Raw genomic sequence first — 22,283 nt, forward strand, 5'->3', positions numbered from 1 at the left:
TTTGTCAAAGACAACACATGAGTTTTAAGAAATCTGGATGCAAAGTGCTCCAAGGCATACATCTCATTTGTAGCGGATGTTGTACTGTGAGATAGCCCTATCCATACACCTGCTTATGTAAGTACTTAAAATTCATCACTAGCTGATAGTTCTTTTGCTCCTGATAGGAAAGTTAATCACATGCAGAATTGTATCCCTTCTTAATAACTCACTGATACCACTTACTCTCTAATACCCAGCTGAGGCATCATGACGACTATGGCATCTAAGTTCAAAAGAAAGATTAATAGTTCAGACTACTAGCTGTACAGGGCTCCCAGTCCTGCCTCCTTACTGTCATCATGAGGAGATAGTTGGAACATCTTCCTTAGACCCACAGGTGCAGGTAATCTGAGTGTAGCCCTTAACCACTGTATCAGCCCTGGGTGTATCTCCACTGTTTATTTTCTATGTATTTGCATAGCAACAACTGGCAGTGAAGTTGAATTTGGTGCAGCCCATGTTCTGTAGCAGACAGGGACAACCACGGCTGAATGAGAAGCAGCCAGTGCTGCCAAAGCAGGCAGCCAGGGAATTCTAGAGGAGGCTAGAGGAGGCTGGGACACAGCAGAGCTCTTCTCCTCATGCTGTCGTAATGCATCGCTAATTATCAGTGCTCTCAGGGGTTTTATTCAGGATGGCAGAGGATACATATTATTTGCATAGATTGGTCAGAAGGAATTAAAACTGTTTGTCTTAACCTTTAGCTAGGTCCCCCTAATCATTTCCCCTTATATAGCGTGCAGAATATTTTTATAAGTCATCATTTGACTCCTTTTTTTGGTGGGTATTCATTTCAAAGAGGTTTTCAAGTGCACAGGTATTTGAATAACTCCCTATAAATAAATGAATTCTTCTAGCAAGTGAATTCTTGGACTGGGTAGCTGGTAAGTGTCCTTTAGTGTGTTTAGGAGCAGTGAATCACCGTGTTCCTCCTATTATCTCTGTGAATAATGCAAAGTTTGTAACTCTCCAGTAGAAATACGCCTACTCATATCTGGGAGAAGGAATGCTTCCAAAGACAGGGAAGGATCTCTTCCTGCTTCTTTCTCTTTCTCTCTCCTCTGTGTTCAGATACCTATGTGAATGGCTGCTTTCTGGGGTAAACTTTCCTCCCACCGTTGCTGCTCCAGCCACACTGACATCCACTAATGCTCTTTACAAAAGATGATTTCTATTTCTAGCCCGAATAGCAGTGCTGGGAATTAAAGCACGACCTCTTTCCTGTCAGGATAGTTGCTGGTGAGCATGGCAGTGTCTAATTCAACATGCAATCCAGAGCAGGGGTAGGGAGCTGCCACTCTGGAGAAAAGGGCAGATTTTCATCAGCATTTTAAAGGAATAATGTTGCAATTCCTCCCCATGCAAAGCAGAGGATGGAGATGTCATTTGTGATTCAGTAGGTGGCACTCTGTTTCTTGAGTCAGCGCCGAGGCAGTGCTCCTGCCTGGGCTTTGTAGAGCAATCAGATTTGTCTCTGGCTTTGGTTTTAGCAAGATACGTTCATTAAAGATCTGTTCTTGTAAGGTTAGGAAGGTTGGCCACGGTGTCTGAGCTAAATTCCATTGCTGGTGAGAATATTGTGGCTCCCTGGCATTTTCAGTTAGATGCATTTTTATTTTTGCTTCCTTTCTGTGCACTTTCAGGCAGCACCTCAGTTCAACCCAGAGTTGGCTGCCTTTCAGCAGAAGTGAAAACATCCAAAAAGCTTTGTTAATTTAGAGGTGAGGTTGCTCAAGTCTATTTTCTCTTGACAGTGCAAACACTACAGAGCAAGAACAGAAGTTAAGGCCACAAATGTGCCCCATTCAGGGGCAGGTTTTGAATGCCATACTGACACAGTGATGCTGACCAGGCTAACTGCTGCAATTTACTATTTTCTCTCCAATTGGTCACAATCCTTCCTGAGCTTATGCACTGTAATTGGTTACACTGCATCATGGAATAGTTTTGAAAAATCAAGGTTTATTTAATTTTAAGAAATTACATCCGAAAGCAATAGTCCTAGCCTGCTGTTACATCATGCACTAGACAGAACAGAAAGATGATCTAACTTTCTGGTCAAGACCCACAAACTAATACCTATGAAGCGTACATACTATCAAATCAACTGAGTGACACCAACTATGCTTAAAGAGCATATATTCCTGAAGTGTCTTTGCCACACTAATTCTCAGATGCATTCTGTTACAACTAAATAATATATTAGGAATTAAAAGATCGGAGGTAGCAGTACATGTTAAAATGTGATTTTCAGATCTAAGAAGTGTGCATAGAGCAGGATGTAGTATAAAAAACAAGTATGTTTGAACAAGACATCTGGTTTATATAGTGGTGGCTGTTCCCTGTGCTGTGAGCTGTTCAGTTGCACTGTGTCAACTATAATAAAACAATACATTCATATTTATTAATTTTTATGTAGGCTTTTGAAAACAGGAAGAGAAGTGAGAAGAAGACAGGATATCAGAGGAAGATGTCCATGAGATGCATCTCTGTTAAACTCTTTTTCAAGCCATATGAATAGCTTCAGATCTGGTTAGACTCAAGAATCAAATTCAGGTCCTAACCCTTATTTAGCCTTAGACTTCCGTGGACAAATCCCATTCTCTTAATTTTGCCATGCAGCTTCTCTATCTGCAAGACAGGGATAATAACTCTATCTGCTTCTCATGGGTGCAGCGGAGCCAATTTCATCACTGTCAGCTCTGTGGAATCCCTGGGTGAAAGGAACAACAGAAGTACAGAAAACATGGGTTATTAATAGCTGGTGCTTGCCCTTGCGTACGTTACATGCACCATTAGTCAGTCTGGCCAATAATTTACAGGGAGTGAAAAGATGTTCCTCAGTGTAAATACAAAATGACACATGGATGATATTAGACCTTTGAGGTGTTGTGGTCCCTGAGAGTCTGTTCAGTCTAAATCCAGTGATGCCACCCTGAGCAGATCATACTTCATATGTGGGTAAAATTAAAATGTTCGGGAGCTGTGGAATCTTAATAGTTAAATTTTAACTTCTAGGCAGTTTACATTGTAGAGGCGGGTGAATTTCCTGTGCTGGAATTGGTGCGCAGACCAAATTCTTCATGGTTTTCAGCTTTTTCTGCCTCCTTTGTAGAGTCCAAAGATTATCTCCTCCCTGACACCTTGGATACCCTTTTATTAGCAGGGGTGCATTGGATAAAACTGTGTTTTGTAAGTGATGGCTTTAAAGGTCAGAACTGAGGGGAGCCTGTGACAATAATCTTGAGTCACTAGTACACCCTTGAGGAGAACTGTGGTTTAAGAAACACCAGGCAATGAATTTTAGCACTTCATCTTTGCTTGCCCACATTGCAAACCATGATTCTCTGTGGACAGTTTAGCAGTAATAGCAGACTGGGACTGAAGAGTGTGTGTGAAGTGAGTTTGAAGGTCTTAGAACTGGAACAGCAAGAAATGCTGTAAATCAGGATGCAGGACAGCTGACCATGGTATGACCATGCTTGACTATAAGAGACTGGGGTAGCAGGAAGAGCTACAGTCAGGCAGAAAGCATTTTACTGGGGTTGTGTGTGTGGAAAACATCTTACTTAAACTGTGAGCCATCCTAGCCACTGCTGTCATTGTCCCCAGTTGCCACTAAGTTTTGAAATCACTAGCCAGCGTAAAAATAAGAGGCACAAAAATCCAAAGATCTTTGAAGAAAGCCACTTACCTTTACATCTCTGCATGTCTGGCCATGTCTGTCTCATGCCATTAATTTGAAACTTGGGAAAAATAATTTTCTTTGTGCATATCTCCTTCTGTATTCCCTAAGGCAAATTAAAGATGGCTGGGAGGTTATTTATTTTCGGTAATAATATACACACTGCTTCCAGACTTCCTGCTATTGTGCGATTATCTGGATTAATCGACTAGGAAAGCTGCAGCATCATCTCAGGCCCCTAATAAGGAAGACCACAACATGGATTTGTACAGTATTAATGCATATTACTGTGTGACACGGCCTTGCTCGTAGAAGCATATGGACAAATCTCATTGCTGAGTGTCTACCAGCACCAACTGTGCCTTTATACTAAGTGAAGGATTGCAGGCTACCTTGCCTGCAGGGGCATGGCACCTTGAGAGCAAGAAAGAGACAGTTGATGACATTTTTAGAAACCTCGTTAGTGGATACCTTTGCTCATACTGAAATCCATTCCCATCAGCCTCTGCTGAATGTTTCTGAGAATTGCTGGTGTGCTGCTGGTTTGTGACCCTGTCTGTATGTGTGTAATAGCTGGAATCTTAGATATGCTTTTAGGTGCTTTAAAGTGTTATGTTCTTAACAGGGAGAGAGAATCTATACAGAGAAGGCTTTTAAGGCATATTCTTTCCATTTTGTTTTCCTGCTGAGAGTTTAACGAATCGGCGTAGTTGCCTCACTACAGTGATACTGTTCTGCAGCAGCTCAGTCTGGTCCAAGGCCCACGCTTAAGCTGAACAACTCTTTACCAAAGCTAGATTTTGAGGATCTTTAAGACAAATTATTTCTCCTAAAATATTTCAGTGATTTTGACTGTAATCCATCAGACAGATAGAGAAGCAGCATGTGCATGTCCTTCTTCGGCAAACCCAACAGTTTCCTTTGTTACATCATTGTAAATCCAGAGTCACGCTGTTGACTTCACTGCTATTGAGATGATTGGTTTAAAGGAAGGCTCAATTCTCTCTCCTGTGTTAGCTTGCTGTCGTCTTTTTTATGGTCTAGGAAGTTAGGCTTATTTGGTACTCAAGAGATTAATAATAATGTAAACACCATGTTAATTTGTATGACTGACTGGAGGAGCCACTGCAGCTTTCTGCATGTTGCATCTTCGGGTTTAAGCAACCAAACCTGGTAATCGGTTTGCTCTGTGTACTTTGCTCATTTGCTGCGACAAGTGCATCTTAACACAAGTTATTTATGATACCTCACAATATTATAGTAGCTGCCCTGTAGTATACAGTGTGGAGCTGATGAAATCTTGGCAACGTGAAACCACAATCCATTGGCATCTCTACATGTGAGACATTTGGAGTGGACTGGACCGCCACTGTATTGGGCAATGAGGCTCCTTTGTGAGACTCCTCAACAAAGTATGAAACCCAGGAAAGTTTTTATTCCTCTGTCTGGGTGAGTTGTGGCAACATTGTGTGATTGTGTATCTTTTACACTAATACCTGGGGAAAATCTTGAAAAAAATCCCAAACAAGTGAATGAGGAACTATATTCAGACTGTGTGTGCCTTCAAAACCAAAAATGAATGTTGTTGTAACACCCACTGGATAATGTTGACTTGCCACTAAAGCGGAGATAAGCTTCTTGGACACTGTGCTTCATGGAGCAGTAGTTAAATGTTGTCATTGCTTACTTTAGAAATGAAATAGGTATTCCCAGGTACGTGACTCCAAGCTTTATTGATTATTTCTGTACAACACAGGAGTCTAGAGAGTGTGGACTAAACTCCTAAAGTCCAGGCTCGGTGTAAGCTTGGCTCAGCAGGAAATCTAAACTGAACCTTGTAGATCACAGCACGGTCTTCAGTTCCATCCTGATCCCAATGCTATCAGTGCTAGCTACTTCTAAAGAAGGATCAGGCAGTAGGAGCAAGCCTGATGATTTTAACCCCAAATGGCTCTATTGGCATACGAACTTTGAGGCCTTCCAAATACTTGTTCTCTCTCTCTCTCTTTACCTAACAGTCATTGTAGTAACTGCAAGTCAGTCTCTTCTTGGGTGGCTCTAAAGTCCCAGTCGAAGTTTTCAAGTGGGCATGTCCAGCCATGTACTCAATTCCTTTCTGAACCCTCTAAGCCAGAAGATGAGTGTTCCTATGATATTAAGTACTTAATTAGCAGCTTGTGCACTCTGAGTACATCAGGCAGACTAGCAGAGCATAAGGAATGAATGACAGTAGAGATGTATGAAGCACATCAGTTCTGTTGACCTGGGCTCCCTGATCTCCTACGCTATAGCTGATCTCGCATGTCTCTGTCTTGCCGTCCAGGTTTTACTGGGATTTGACCATGCTGCTCCTGATGGTAGGGAACCTGATCATCATCCCTGTGGGCATCACTTTCTTCAAGGATGAAAATACTACCCCATGGATTGTCTTCAATGTGGTTTCAGACACGTTCTTCCTCATCGACCTTGTCCTCAACTTCCGAACAGGCATTGTGGTGGAGGACAACACAGAAATCATCCTAGACCCACAGAGGATCAAGATGAAGTACCTGAAGAGCTGGTTTGTGGTGGATTTTATCTCCTCCATCCCTGTGGACTATATCTTCCTGATCGTTGAAACCCGCATTGATTCTGAGGTGTACAAGACAGCCCGGGCACTGCGCATCGTACGCTTCACTAAGATCCTCAGCCTCCTGCGGCTGCTGCGGCTCTCCCGGCTCATCCGCTATATTCATCAGTGGGAGGAGGTGAGCAGAGGCTGTGATGCACTTGCATCCTAAATCTTTTCTCCACTTACTCTGGTATTACACAAAAGTGCTTTCCTTGAATGCCCATTCTCCTACTTTATCCCAATGTGAATGCTAAAGAATTGTGCCTTGAGTCTAATGCTTTGCTTGTAGCAGGTTCCCGAGAGGGCCTTCAGCATATTGTTACTTAGTCACTTGAGACTGTACTATATGCTTCACAATCATAATATATATAATCTGTGGAGATGATGTGTGGGCTGGAAGGAGAGCAAGCACAGGTGGACCCCCTGCAGGAAGTGTGTAGTTACAGAGCTGCTTGTGACTGGAGCAGTTAGCCAGACAGTGGGGTCTTGCCCCCTCAGAGTCCCAAAAGGTCCAGAAAGAGCTCAGAGGAAAGGTCTAGAGACAGCTGATTTGCAGAACCTGTGGCATTTGTTTACCCAAGCATCTTCTTTTACATGCTTATCTCTTGAATAAATGGCTTGGCGATGTATTTATAACCTTCTTGCTTTCTAAATTCTATGACACTGTGTTAAGGGGAAGAGGAAAGAAGAGCAATCTGCAGACAAATAGGGTCTTTTTAAAGACATAAAGGTCTGGTGAAAAGCAAGAGCCCCACTATCCCTGGAACCTGTGCTGTTCCCAGGGGAGTTCCAATACGCAGACTGAGTTGTCAGGCCTAGTGTAAGTGAAGCCACAACATTACAAGCAGCTTGAAAATTAGGGGTTTTTTCCTGTCTCCATGCTCTCCAAAGCAGAGAGAAAGCTCCCTGCAGCTTTCTCCACATGTCGGGAGCATATTTTCAGGACAAGGAAAGCTGGTCAAGGCAATTTCATCTTCCTCCCCATACTTTCTCCTCTGCTTTGGAGCAGAGCCTGATGCAGAGCATGATCTAATGCAGAGTGTGCTCCTGGGAACGTGAAGGGAAAGCAGCCATGCAAGTCATGGCTAGATTGCACCGAGCTGTCAGAACACTAATTCATAGAGCTGAACTGTTTCCTCCTCCCAGCATCACACACTCAGAGGGAGAGAGAGCACTGGTGCATACTTTACAAATTTCAGGCTTCATCTTTGTGGTGTTATAATTTGTGAATGCTTCACTTACAGCAGAGCATAATGCCTTGTTGAAGTTTGGGATGACATTGTGCAAGGTGCTGTTACAGATGTATAGGGAGAGACGGCTACAGCCCTGAAGAATTCACTACTAGGTTAATTTGCTTCATAGCACAGGCAGGCAGGAAGTGCATAGAGAGATGGAGATAAATAAAGCAAAAGTGTCCTTCCCAGTGTGACTCAGTAAGTCAGAGACTTAGCAGAGCAATGAAATATCTCCAGGTCTGTTGTCTTGTCCCTTGGTTGCATTGCTTCTCTGTCCTCCAATCCGAGAATGCTCAGGAAAGGCGAGTTGGTGGTTTAGGCTGTTGTTAAAGTAGCTCCTTCATACAGATTTACATGTAGCCACAGCAGTGCAGAGCTCTGTGCTTGCTTGTTTCTGCTCCATGACTTCCTTTCCATGAGGTGGTTGAAGAGGATTTAAGTATATTTGCTGTTGAATGTTCTGAATTTGTTTTAAAAAATAATAAAATGAAAGCAAATCAGCACCCTTTCCCTGTCTTGCTTCTCATACAGTTTCACTGAGCAGCCATTTCTAGTTTCAGTCTCGCAATAATACAAATTGGTGGGGCATTTTTCCCTTTTGCTGGCTGTTGTGGGTACTGCGGGACAGCACAGCCAGGCGCTCTCTGGATCGCCCCTGAAGAACAGACTCCCTGGAGTGATGCTGTGCTGCAAGTGGAAGGGACAGATGGTGTTGGATTGCAGTTTGAGACTGCAATGCAGACTATGTTATGCATTGCAGAGCCCAGCAGAGCAAACGTGATAGTCCTTTTTTCAAACAGGGCTTGACCCAAGCAGCAGTTTCCCGGAGGGAGTATGATACTGGGAGGTTTTCCACGTTCTCATATGGGGGAGGGAAGCGGAGAGAAGGGGTGATCCCTTGTCATTGGTGCAGTGCATGCTACAAAGCAACAAGGAGACAGGGAAGAGAAGTGCTTCTTCATCTTTGTATGGGAGTAAATGGTTGTGCTCCCTGGAACCATACTGACATTTCTTTCTTGCTCTTACTCTGAAGTGCCTACAGATGATCTATCTCTGCAAGTTCACATTAATCTTTCCTCACTGCACAGATCAGCAGTGGTGATCTGGAAGTGTTAATTCCTGTAGGACGGAGCACTGTTGGACTAGACTTACTCTGGGTGAACGTAAGGGGCAGGTTGCTGTGCAGAGGTAAAGAAGGAGAGGGACTGTTGGGAGAGGGGGTTGCTGAAGACTTCTGTTCTCCTTTGCTCCTCCACACTATCCCACTCTATGTCTCATCTGCTAGGTAGTATCCTTCTCTCAGGCTCTTTGCATATGACCAGATAAGCTAAAAAAGACTTGTGAGTAGGGCACGCTGGTCCACTGGAGAAGAGTATGTGTGTGAACTACAAGAACGTGTGTAGGGCAGTCTGAGGCAGAGTTAATAAACGTGGATGGACTAGTCAGAGAGGCAGTGTGCAGTCTTGTGTCTGGATAGAGCATCCCTGCTCACCTGTACTGAGCTGATGCAGTGACTTTTGATGGAGCAATTGCTGCTGCCTTGTTTATAACTAGTGCTGAGGCTCTGGGTTCTGCATGAGGAGGAGAGGGGGATCCAGCGTACGCAGGGATGTTAACCTACTTACTCTGCCTCCTAGATGAATGTTACATCTGTGCATTAGTGTAACTCTGAGTGAGTACAGGGATAAGTGGTCACTTCCCGAGTTCACAGTGAGCCTCTCCGTTTCTTCCCCTGCAATTGTCCATGCTCTGCATGAATTTATCACTCACCCTGCAGTGAGGAGAGAGCAGCCTTCTCTAAGGCTGCAATGCTGTAAAACAGCCAGCCACTCATCAGTTCCAGATCAATGCTAGTCATGAGTCTGTGGGCACAAGAGCCAGCGGTTTGAAGTGCCTGCACCATTCTGGCTCAGCAGCTGACTACTCTGACATCGTCCCCCAGACCTGAAACAAGTGCTTTGGGGACCACAGCTGGGCAAATAACCTAAAGAAAAACAAAAAGAAAAAAAGAAGAAAAACAATCTAATGAACCCATGTTCACTGGAGTACGAAAATAAGCTTAATTCCAAATGTAGCAGTTTCATTTGCATTATCCATTTTGCATGAGTGATCCAACAAATGAATTTACTAGTAAGGCAGAATATAAATAGAGTCTTTTTGAAGTGTCTGCCTTATCTACCCTGCAGTAGGAAGCTTGATTGCAATGTAGGAAGGCATACTCGCACTGGCTAAAGCCTGGCTTGCCTGAATATTGTATTATAAACTTCAGTGTCTGGTAGTTCCCAAGTCCATAGGCAGAGAACGAGGAGAGCTGGCATAGTCTGTGTCTGGAGCTGTACTGCCAGGATTAGAACAAACATGACTATTCCAGTCATGCCTTGTTCATACCCACAGAAGCTCTCGTCATCTTGGCCTTTGAACCACTCCAACAGCTCTTCAGGGTATCTGGTTTGGTTAGGGGTTCTTCACTATGTGAACATGGAGGCACATTGTCACTTACAGAGTCAGGGAGTTGGGCCTTCACACTGTCGTCTCTGAGAAACTGTTCAGAGAAAGCAAACTCTGAACATTAACTACAAACTTTATCCCAAGGTCACCCAGCAGAAAGAATAAAAGCAGAATAATACCATGTATCCCATATACTCAATCAAAATGAACCAATGCAGTTCAGATTGTGAGTTAGACAAAAAAACCTCTAGGTTTTCATAGGCAAAAATGATTGAAATTTTTTTTTTTCTAAGAGCAATTTGCTGAGCTTTCCCTATTTTATGTACAGCACCTACCCCTGTGTTTGGTGCCAGGATGCAGTAACCTATATTTAGGATCGAACTATTTTGACTTACAAACAAGGAACATTTATTGGGACAACAGTAAAATCCTACTCCTATAAATTGGTTTCCAAATAGCACATAGGCTACGATAACCAAAATATTTTGATTTCAGTATCTATGTGAGGGATTATGATGGTAAGGAAAGGAACTAACTGGTTTTGATACATATCACAATGATAAGGTTATCGTAAGTGAGGATTTTTTGAGGTTTTTGTCAGAAAAAAAATAGTTTTGAATTTTTGCAGCTGAAACCTGAAGAAAAGGACAATTTGGTGATTTTCAAACTATTACATCAATGAAAACTTGAAAACTTTCCTGAATGCTGTCCTTTTCCATATTACATAGAAGTTTTAGAATGGAGGGAATGCATCTTCTCAGGTCTGTTACTGGGTACAGATTACATCATCTGAAAGATGACATTACTTTTAAGAAGATTCAGACATATTCTGAAAATTGATTCAAAGGCTAGAGGGCCTATGTGGAAGGACTAGGAGAGAGCTTCCAAAGACTATGAGAATATGGCTCCCAATTGATTTTCGTTTTGATTTGAACAGCTAATTCCCTTAGTTTCTTCTGACCTATTTGTAGCCTTCCTTAAATTAAATTAAAATAACATGGCTGGTGGCCTGGGGGATGTAATGTTAGGCCAAATCCATAACTGGATCCTGAGAGGGGAGGAGCTGGGCAAATGATTGTTCTCGAGTAGCACAGCAGGGTCCCATTCCATAAGCAGTTCAAAATAGCTTAGCAGATTTTTTATCGATATGATTTGCAATTCTGTCGTGTTAAATAGCAAGGCAGACCCATGAGAGTAACTCATTAAAACCTCTGGCCACCCTTGAGTAAAATCAGACTCAACAAACACTGGTAATGTGGCAGGGAGGGGGAAAATGGGCTGGGTTTCCTCCTAAATTTGCATTACCTCATTTCTGAAGGCAGCATTATCAAGCATTTGTCTTTAATGTCATTACAGAAGCTTATTAGAACCATAATGCAAGTTACAGTAATTTTCATTCTCAGTGCAAAAAGTGACCCAAAACTCGAGCATCTTTTCCTTTTAGAGAAAATCCTGGCTGCACTGAAATCGATGGCAAAAAACTCTTGTTGACATATCAGAAGAAGGTTGTTCAAGATTTTACCGCAGCCTTTTACATTGAACTGTTTTCACTTGTGCAGCACAACATCCTTGTGGAGGGAGGACAGACAACAAAAGGAAATAGATCTTCGCCATTCCGGTACAGACATTGCATTTTCCGTCACTTGCCCGTGGGTAGCTAGTGATCCATCCCCTGCCCTGTGCCATGTTACCTTTCAGGAGAAAGAAACCTAAAAAAGTTTTTTGGTGGAGTTTGTCTTTAGCAGGAAGTTCTACTGCTATAATGCAAATTAAGCTTCCCACCTGGGCAATGGGAATACAGTTTCAAAGAGAATATCATAAAAAATGGGTTATAATGATTTATAAGGAGCCAGGCAAATATTTGAATAGCTGCGCAGCTACAGAGGTTGCCATGAAAAGGAAAAAGCCTTTTATTTTTTTTACAGTCACCTTCTGGCAATGCATAATGTGTCTTCTGTCAACAGGATGGTATGATAGGGGGAATAGATGGCTTGAGGGGTTGGGATTAGGACACAGAGCCATTTGTCTCTAGGTCAGTAGTTCTGATCCAGCTTGTAGCAAGTGAAAGTCATTTGCTGTCTCACGGGTGTTTTTTCTCTGATCTGTTCTTAGTAGACAGGTGCCTGTGTGACAAAATCATCTGGGGGACTGGCCCTGGTAAGCCTCAGGCTCTCTGTAGCAGTAGCAATGGGGTTAAATTCCCCCACACATCTGAAGTGAAGTCCCCACTGACCAAGGTGTAAGGCATCTTAATAAGAGGGTCTTGCCTGTGCCCAGCCTCTGGTTCTCTGTGTCACAAGGGCCATCAGTCTGGGCTCTTATGCTGGGATGGAATTATAAAGGTTTTCAAAAGAGAAGGGCTGATCTCCTAATGATCTCTAATCACTGTGATAGCTGGTTGCTGCTCCAGCCTTTCATTTTCCTCTTCCTTCAGACTCCTCCTAGCCTACTCCTTACGTGTCCCTTCACTGGACCCTGTGGTAAGTTTGCCTTTCTCTTGGGGACCTCACGTCTCTGTATTTCTCTGCCAGCACCAGCTGCCTGCAGCTCAATGCCCATATCTTGCCAGCTGCCTGTCATTTTTCTTCAGGCCATTGTTTTTGGAGGGGGGGGGGGTCTGGCAGCCTTTATTATTGCTGTTGTGTTAGAAAAACAGAGGGTCCTCAAAGGAGAAGTGCTGGAGTCTGGCATGAGGATTCCTCCTGCAATCAGTGTTGTTTTCTAAGATTTAATACCATGGAGGCTACACACTTTATTGACGGGGCCTGCTCCAGCTGCAGAGATGTAGGGACCCTGGGCCCTCAGCATGTTGACAGAGCCTGCCATCTTGCTGTCATATAGGTGACATATGAGGTGTTGTGACCTACATCAAATATGTTTGTAACAGGAAGAGGGGTCTTGACAACCCTGTACTCTGACTGCAAAGCTTAAGGAAAACTTCTGGGAGCCTTCTAAATCACAGAAAAATCCTGTGAGCTCAGGAACCAGCAAGGGCAGTGCCCACTTCCCTTTGATGTCTGGGAACACAGATTCACGCATCAATAGGGCTGTGCCCCATAGAAAAAGCACTGTGAAGGCCAGCCTGAAAGGGCTATATCCTCTGTGGAGCTGGAACTGAGCACCTCAGGTTGTGTGTGTGCCCTAACTGGCCTGCACAGTGCTCTGCATAGCTTTGTGTCAATACATATATACGTATATGATATAAGGTGCTGAAGTTGGGGGCAGCCGCTACAGCTTTTGAAGCCATTCAGAGGGAGATTCCTGTTACCATTTGGGTTGCTGATCCAATGCCAAATCCGTTTTTGTCTTTTAGCAGTATGGGAATCATGTTCTGCCAAACTCACCCTATACTTTAAGGCCAGTGTGTCTAAGGCACATTAGCCTTGGCAAGTGGTAGCAAATTAATTGCTCCTCTCATTGAAGCTTCTTCCAGGAGGGCACTATTGATTGCATTCATATCAAGTGAAAAACTTTAATGAGGTAGCTGAAGAGAACAGCATTTCCTCGCCTTGCTTTTTGTATTTAGCAAGACAGGGTTGGAAGGGAACGTGCCGAATCCATAAGTTGTGTGAATGAAGTAGGAGCTTGGCCCAAATAGGACCATGAAAAAAAAAATCAAGCTGGTTAGTGGCGGAGAAAGAAAAGGGGATTTTGAAGTATAAGAAGGAGCACAGCAGCATGGAGTTGCTTTTTGCCAAGAGAGATTGAAGTCAGTTACTTCATCTCCCCACAGAGCATCCTCATGTGCTCTGAGCCAGTCACTGGGCAAGGGGAAGTGACAGATGGGGACCTGAACAGCTGCTCCTGCTGGAGTTGGAGTGAAAGGGAGAGCAAATCTCTGCTAGCAGGAAGAGAAAAATACCCCACTCACTGGCATAATTAAGGGGTTAGATCCTGGAAAAGAATCTGTATCTGAACAGCTCTTTAGATAGATATGTGTGTGGTTTCTTCTGTCTGGTTTGCTTTGCTTGTCTCCCTCCTTGAAGCTGGTGAGCACTCTGAGGCACCACTGTACACCAGAGGAATCCACGGTAGTGGGTACCTACCTAGTCCATTTTATTCTAGTAAGTGGATGGGGCTGGTGGGAGAGAACAATCAGTTATCAATACACCTCACTGTCTGTAGACACAACACCCTGTGACAAGTGCTGTTGTGTTGCGGAGCTCAAGGCAGAGTAGAAGCCTGAACCCCTCTCCTAGACAAAGCTCACTAGGATGGAGTGCAGTGTTCAGACCTCAGGATCTAGCACCACCATTAGATAATACTGTGAGTTGAAGAATTCATATGCGTTGCCATGCAAACAAGGTAGCCAAAGGCAAGCTCTTGCCTTTCAAAGGTGCTGTGCACTGAGGAAGGGGGATAGGGCATTGTCAGCCATGCAGAAAGGTCAGGACCCATCCTGCTGGCAGGGCTGTGTGACGGCTCGGCTGGATGGAAGGGCCTGACCCTGGCCAGACTGGCTGGGGAAGTAAGGAACGCTCTTCCACGGGGCAGCAAAACCCGAGGCCAAGCTTTGGCTTTTGAGCAATTCTCACTTCCAGTCTAGAGAAAAGGTTGCCAGCCACAGTGCAAGACTCTCTGCCACACACTATGTGTGGGGAACTGGAGCTGGAAAGTCCCAGCCCTGAGAACTTGTTTGGTTTTCATCCTCTTTTCTTCTTGCCAGAAATATGCTAGTGTAATGCAAAACAGCCTTACTTTCCCCACTAGTTTGAGGTGAAAGGAAGAAGAATTCTTTCTTGGGAAGGACAAGCTTCACTCCTGAGTAAGGCAGAGAGAGGTGTGAAGGTTTAATGGGCAAGAGCCTTATTGATGAAGTTATTTTCTAAGCACCACTGTGAAAAGAGCAGTTTTGAAGACAGTTTCAGGACATGCAATTATCCAGTTTGCCAGCTTAATGCATTCAACTTAACCTCATTTTTATGAAGCAGAAATCAATGTGGTAACTTTTTCACAGCTGAGAGAAGACATTTTATTCTTGCTTCTCTCATAAGGATGCCTATTTTTAAGCTTCCTCTTCTACTTTAACTCCTCCCTCTCCCAGTTTTGATTAAGCAGGAATACCTCAAGGGCTAGAGGAAAGGGTGAGGCAATTTCCACATGCCCTGGGTCACATTAGAATTGAAAATATTTCTGAAATCTCTTTGCAATACGTGGCAAAATTTTCCTTACTGCCTTCTTGGAAAAGGTCTTGGAAGTAATCTATGACTTCAGTACAAGAACCTTTTTATTCATTTGATTCAAGCACCACTTCACCAGGGAATAATTCTAAAGTGTTGTTGACAGTGCTGATCTTCACCCCAGTTTTTTGTTCCAAGGAACGTGTGTCCCCTGTTCTCTGCTCTTACAGTGTATGTCACCTTCTCTACTCCTACATGGTCAGGGGTATTTTGGTAACTATTCCTCCCTTGTGTCTTCTCCCCTTCCTAAGCAAGAAGTCCTGCAGAACAGCGACTGCCAGAGCTGTGAGCTGGATAATGCCTGTCCAGAAGTTCCTTAGTAAGAGTGTGCCATAAAATTGAAGAGAGTAGGTAATAATTGCCCTGCTTTTCATTAATATGCCTCCTCTTCTACCCGTGGCACTTCCTGAAGTGGATTGCACCACACATACAGTATTTTAGTCTAGTGACGCATGCAAAATCCTTGCAGACTAAAGATAAAACTTTACAACAAAAATCTTCAGCCCAGGCTTACTGTGCTGCCACCTTACCCATCGTGATTCTCTTATGTTCAAGAAAGTAAAAGTGCTTTACTTTTTTGATTCTTTCAGGTAAAGGTGAGTTATACCTCTCCCCCTCCTGTGATCAGTGCCCTGTCACTGTGGTTTTTTATCATAGAGGTTGAGAAGAACATTTCATCGGGGCCCCTTGTTTCAAGCTTTTCCTAGTGGATCAATGGCACAATGGTCCCAAAGAGCTGAGCAGCCCAAGCCCACCCCAAGGCTCCCTGAGCAAGTCACAGTGCGTGACTCAGCAGTGCCGCCGTTGGATTCACTGCAGCATTGGAGGGATGGATGGTGGCAGCCAGCCACACACCGTGCAGTGCTGAGCTGGGTCAGCTGCAGAGGAGCCTGGACCATGCAGCACTCTCAGTTCTCACCTCAGTGGTTCTCCACGCAATCTGGTTGGTCAAGGGCAGAAGGCAAGGGTATATGTGTGTATATAGAGAGGAAAAGGGGAATGAAGACTGTGGACTTCGGCTTTTCAATCTAAAGAGAAAACTATTTTCCCTGACAATGTAAAATGCCAATGGTGGCCCTATGTACCTTGGCAGAGCCATGTAGCAGGCAGTTCCCTGCTGAACTGCTGGTGATTTTATCTTTGCGATTTGCTCATCCAGTATTTATGAGGGAGAAGCCAGAAATCAGGGAGGGCCTGATCATGGGAAACATTCTGCCTTTCGTGACAGCTGGAAAAAGAAAGTGAGAGATGTGATCTGAAAACAGATACACCAGAATCCTTCTTCTAGTTTCCTTCTGGGCTTAGGATAAGCCATACATACCTGTAGTCCTGCAATGTTTCTTTCTATAAAATGAAGATAATAATGTAGTTGCCTCACAGATCTTAAACACCCGCAGTTCATTCACGCTTCTGAGGTGCCATTAGGCCTGAGATCTGCTCTGACATAGACCCTGAGCCATCCCACTCAGATATGTTGTAAACATACACTTCTCTGCTAAGTATGCTTTGGCAGGGCTGCCCTCAGGGCTGGGGGGACACTGTTCCTACTCTTCTCTAGAAACAGAGCCCTAACCCAATGTGGCACATATATATCTTTATCTTAGCACACCCTACTGTCTCGTGGCTTTTCATTATTCTGTGATATATCTGATATCCTCTCCCTTGACCTGTTGACTTGGGGTCATCAAGGTAGATGAGCATAGAAGAGGATGGTATCATGGTTACTCTGTATCTTTGATCCCTGAGAGTTAGGAGAGAAGGAGAGATTTGGGGAGTGTGTTTCTCAGGTTTGGATCCAGCCAGGATGGATCGTCAAGAAAGGATGATGGTCTATGCAGTGTGTAAGTGGATCTGGAGTAGAGGGAGGCTGGTCTGAGGAGAAACCTTGAGGTAAGGAGTGAGTCAGGTGTGGGCCAGGAGCTGAAGATGGCTAGAGACAAATTGGAAAAGAAGTGACTTGATGCAACACTAGTTGAGGAGAGAGCAGCAACATTGGGGGCAGCGCACTCAGGGAGGGAAAGTCACTCTGCAAAACACTGCCCAGTGCTGAGGTGTGCACAGAACTGTACCCCAGGGAGCAGGGAGCAGCTGGGAGTCCACCCTCATGTAGGATCACTTTAGCTCTGGCTCCACTCTCGTGTGGTGGAGCTTGTGGAGGGTGAACTTTGAGAGAACCTCCCTCTGTGCTGGCAGTGACAAGCAATCAAACAAGCAGAAGCAGTGCTTCCATGTAAAAGCTGGGAAGAAACTGTGAGGATAATGTCCCTTAAAGCAGCTGACAGGCCTGCTCTTCCTCAAGTCCCTGGAGGGGGTGGAGAGCAGTTAAGACGCAGCAGCTGTGTTTGTTGGGTTTTTTTTTTTTCATTTATATTTTTTTTTTTTCACCCGGCAAACTGCCGGGTGTTAATTCCTCTTGATTTGCTGTGTCTCAGTGCAGCCCAGTTTGGAGAGGCTGTCCCTCGAATAGGGTTGATTAGACTCCTCTTCAGTATGCATCACCCAAACATCCACTAATTCCACTTTATCCCAACAGTGCGCCTGGCTTTTCTGATGCTACAAAGAATTAAGCTGGAATTGTGTAATTAATTATACAAACTTGGTGCAGCCAAAGTCCAGAGTCTTCTGTCAGGGCCCAGCAGTGATCACCAATGAAAGGTACTGAACAGATAAATAACTTTCAGTTATCCTCTCATCACCTCCACCCAAAACTAGTCCTATCTACTGGGCCCAGCTCTAATTGGTTTCTGCAAGTAGCAGGATGTACCTAGGGGAGATGAGACATGTCAACACGACTATGTCACTGAGAAAGCTCCTCCTTTTCAGTGCCAGAAGGATGCAACATCCCCCTAAATTCACCTCACTTCTAAATCTTCCCTGAAAAACATGAGTGCTTGGTCAGGGAAACTGTGCCTCTGCTACACTGGCAAGTTGTTACAGCCCATCACAGAGGTCAGAAAAGCTTTGGAGCAGCCCTGACAAATGACTTGGCTGGTAGAGCCTTACCATGGCCCTTACCTGCCCTTATGTGCCACAGGGATATCTGAAGAGACCATACAGAGAAAGGCTAGCCAACTGCACACCTCCCAGGGGCTCCCTGCGGGCTGGCAATATCCCCTGCAGCTGGAGGGGTATATTCTTCTGGTGGGTTTGTGTAAATGTGTTGTAATGCACTGATGAACTTTGGGTATCACATGAGCCCAGCACTTCTTCACTTCCCCTGTATCTCCCTATATCTCCGTCCCTGCCTTGTGCTAGAGCATCCATGGGAGATGCAAAGTGGAGCCACTAATGAGTCATGGGGAGCTTGTGCTGTGATCACTTTCCTCTCTATTTCCATGTTACTCTTTCGTGCATAGAAAGGATAAAAAGGGCTGTCATTTGCATACAGGTGGAGAGAGGACAAAAATATGTGTGATTCAGGCTGGTTGTGCCTTCTCCAGCAGGCTCTTCCCCCTCCCCACAGGCCTGGCCTGTGGGTGAGCCTTGCTCCTCTGCACTCTGAGCAGTTCTTCAAAGGTCTGTTCTCTGCCAGGATGCACAGACATCCTATCAACTGCCTTTTTCAGTTGATAAATCACCTCAAGATTGCAGGTATGAGGAAGGGCAGATAAGAACTTTTCCCTTTAGCTCTCTTCCCTCCAGACTTGAAAGACATGTTTGTATTTTGTCTTGAGTGTAAGGCAGACCCAGTCCAACTCTGGAATGTGAAAGAAATACGGAAGAAGGCCGGCAGTGTGGGAGGAAAGCAGAATGAAGAGGACTTCTGTGAAATGAGACAGTAGAAATGAGAGATGGGGAAGGCCTGCTGCATCATCTAGTCTGTCCTGGCACAGAATTGTCTGTGATCTTCAAGAGCTGTTGACAGATAAGTTTTAAATGTGTCAAGCAGCAATACCTTGTCACTTTTTTTGAGATGTTCATCTTGCAGCATTGTCTTGTATACTGTGAAGGGGATTGATTGCTTTCCAATGCAGTAGATGATTGCCATGCTTAGCCAGGGTCTGACTATGCTTTGGCCCACAGAGAACAAGTGGGCCAGAGAGTGGAGATCTGGGCTTTGCTGTTGCCAGGTGGAAGAGATTGGCTTCTCCAGCATGGAAAGCAAAAGGAGAGATCTCTCTTGTATCGACTGTGAGGAAGAGGGGTCAGCATGCAGCAGTGAGCAGATTGCAGCTCTGGCCTGCTTTGCTGCCTTAAACAGTGCATCCCATGAATGCATGTGGGTAGAGTGCAGCTATGCTTCAGGGGAACTTCAGGAACCCTTCCTGGAGCTTCTCTCATGACCCATGGCAATAACATTGCTGGAGATGAGATACAAGCACATCGTGATGATGCTTCTCGTATACAGATTTTTTACCCCTCTCCTTGCCCTCTTGAAGGTCATTTTAGGAGCTGGCAGGGAAGGAAGAACACAGGCCACTTTAGGAAGATGGAAAAAAACCTTCAGTCGCCATCCTGGCTCACTGTGAGTGCTGGGAATGCAGACAATTAGGTCTGGAGCCAGGCTGGAACAAGTTCCTCTGGCCTTTACCCTCTCCCTCCCTCCCCCTTTCCTGAGACACAGCATGCTGCAAGCTCCTACAGGAGATGGTTCCTTTAAAAGGAACCTTATCGCAAAGCACTCTCCCCTTATCTGCAGCCTTCAGATGTTGATGTGCTGCACAGAGTGCTGACTGGGGACCTGCAGCAGCTGGCAGCAGCTTTCCATCTGCAGCTGAAAAGAGGAAGCTCTCTGGACCTCCCTGCCAGCTTGTCTGCAGCAGTGCATCCGCTAAACCAGCCATGCACTGTCATGGGAGAGGCATCCCTCCTCCTTTTAAAGATTCACCAGCATTGCAGAAAAATGCATATGTATCTCTGTTGACTTTGCTCTAGTCTGGATATCAATAGCACCATGGAGGGGGGAGCTTACATGTCAGAGCAGGATCATACCCCCACTGAATACCCATGGGCCTTGGCGAGATTTGCATAGCCCCTGCGGAGGCTTGTACAGCTTCATCTTCCCTGCTCTTTGTATTCAAGCAAACCTGCTACTGTGGGCTACAAGTGCAGTGCAGCAAGCTCCTGAGGGTGAAAGCGTTGGATTGCTCTGCCATTCCCTTGCCTGGTAAATGTTGCCCCAGCCTGAGCGATTGCCGGCTCCAGGATGTGCTGCTCATTTCAACCTTTCCTTCCTACCTCTGCAGCCTCTGGCCAGCAGCAGCAGACAGAGGGGAGGCAGTCTCAGAGCCCTGCATTTGACCCTGATCAACTAATGGGGGTGAGGGAAGGGAGAAGAGCCAGTGCTACAATCAGCCCTTTAAGTGCCTCACAGTGCTTGTTTTGATTAGCTAGCAATTTTTCTGGTCATTTGGAGAAAAAGTTGCCTGCACATGTTCCCTCCTTCCTGGGGGAGATGTGAGCTGTAGGACACCATCCCAAAACTTCCTGTACTGTTTTGGAAGTATGAAGAAACTATTATTTGGAGAGATCTTTCAAATAGAAGAGGAGGGAGAGGATATTTCCACAGTGATTGAAGTGGAAAGACCAAGCTAAAAGGGACGGAGCATATTTTGTTCCAGACAAGGTATTTCCTCAGCATGAGGGCTGGGCATCAGCACCCCACACCGTAGCTTCTTGCTCCCATCATTTGTTTGCAGATGGTCCAGAGCTTACCCTGTGTGACAGCTAACAAGCAGCTCCTTGCCTCTGAGGCTGGCAGCTCAGTGCATTGTGGGTTGCTTTTTGGAGCCGGGAAGGTGGGAAGGTTGCGCCGATGCGCCAGCTTAATTGACAGCTGGCTGATGGATGGGAGGTAGCTGCCAACTCCAGATGCCAGCACTGGCATTAGAAAAGTGGTAGGAGAAAGGGCCAGGAGCAAGCTGGGGTGGCACTGGGGAAACGAGCCTGGGACATAACCATGCGAGGGGGGTTAGTGCATAACTCTGTGTTGAAAGCTTAGGAAATTGTGGCAGACCAGGTGGCTGGCTGGGAGGCTTGACTGCAAGGGCAGCGGAGTGCTCCGAGTCCTTGGTCCGGAGCCTCCTGGGAGCAGGACAGCAAGCTGTGCACTTTTCTGCTTATTGCTGGAGAGACTCGAAGCCAGGTGCAAAGGGCTAAGCTCCCTGCAGCTGGTAATTATGGGAGAGCAATGTCAGCCAGTTCACAGGTTTACCAGGGAGAGATCTTCTTGATTTCTGGAGCAGTGGCAGCTGGAGGTCATCTGTGGTCATCAGTTATGGTAGAGACATCCTTTCATCTTGTGTACATGTGTATATTTGTGTGTATGGGGCTGACAATTTAGCAAAGCCCAGCTGGCTTGCTGGAGGGTGACAGGACATACTGGCCAGATGCTTGTCTTTGTAGCTGGCCTGGCCTGTCCATGGCTGTCACTGCTGGTCTTCCCTTTATGCCTTTTGCGATGATAAGGGTTTGCCAGGTCACCTTGGTTGTACTGAAGCATAGTGAAGATATGCTGGCTTGGGCAGATCTGGGTGCAATTGTAGCTGCTCACAGAAGCCTGCTGTACTCCATATCCATTTCTGATGCCCTAAATTATATGGCTTCCTACCTTTTCTTTAGCATGCTGCTAAAAGAGCCTTACAATCAGTATTTTTGCTTGATGTTCAGTTTAGGGTTTTCTCTAATTGCATCCCAATACATTCTACTCCATGCCCCTCACCTCATCCATAATGATCCTCAACACTTGCCTCCTCACCTCCCTCTTGACACCCAGTAGATCTGAAGAAGAGACAATTGCCAATTTGTTTCTCATTAGTCTTGTCAAAAGTGTTTGCATCCTCCATGATATTTAGTCTACATATGAGAGATGGGATCTGTAATGAAATCCTGATGTTCAGATAATTTCTTGTCTATGGTAGGGAGAGTTACGTAGCTCAGATTCAAATAGCAATCATTTGTTAAAAATTTGGACACCAGTCTAATCCTTCCAGAGACTGAGGTGCCTGGGGTTTTAGGGAGATCCAAATTAATAACTGGGATATCAGACATCTGTTCCTGACTCTCTTCCCGTTGGGGGCTGTGAAATATTTGATCCCTTAGATTCTTTTGTTTACTGCTCTTCAGAGTGCCCACACCCATCT

The 22,283-nt window shown here is 45.1% G+C and overlaps 1 protein-coding gene across 1 annotated transcript in view; it reads left to right on the forward strand.

Annotated features, from left to right (window-relative positions):
* The window catches only part of HCN4 (hyperpolarization activated cyclic nucleotide gated potassium channel 4), a 105,945-nt gene that overhangs the window by 25,097 nt on the left and 58,565 nt on the right, over positions 1 to 22,283 (forward strand). The window contains exon 2 of the mRNA XM_052808869.1: positions 6,051 to 6,474. Within this exon, the coding sequence (XP_052664829.1) occupies positions 6,051 to 6,474 (424 nt within the window). The remainder of the gene's footprint in view (positions 1 to 6,050; positions 6,475 to 22,283) is intronic.

Source organism: Harpia harpyja, chromosome 14 (assembly GCF_026419915.1).
Source record: "Harpia harpyja isolate bHarHar1 chromosome 14, bHarHar1 primary haplotype, whole genome shotgun sequence".
NCBI lineage: Eukaryota > Metazoa > Chordata > Aves > Accipitriformes > Accipitridae > Harpia > Harpia harpyja.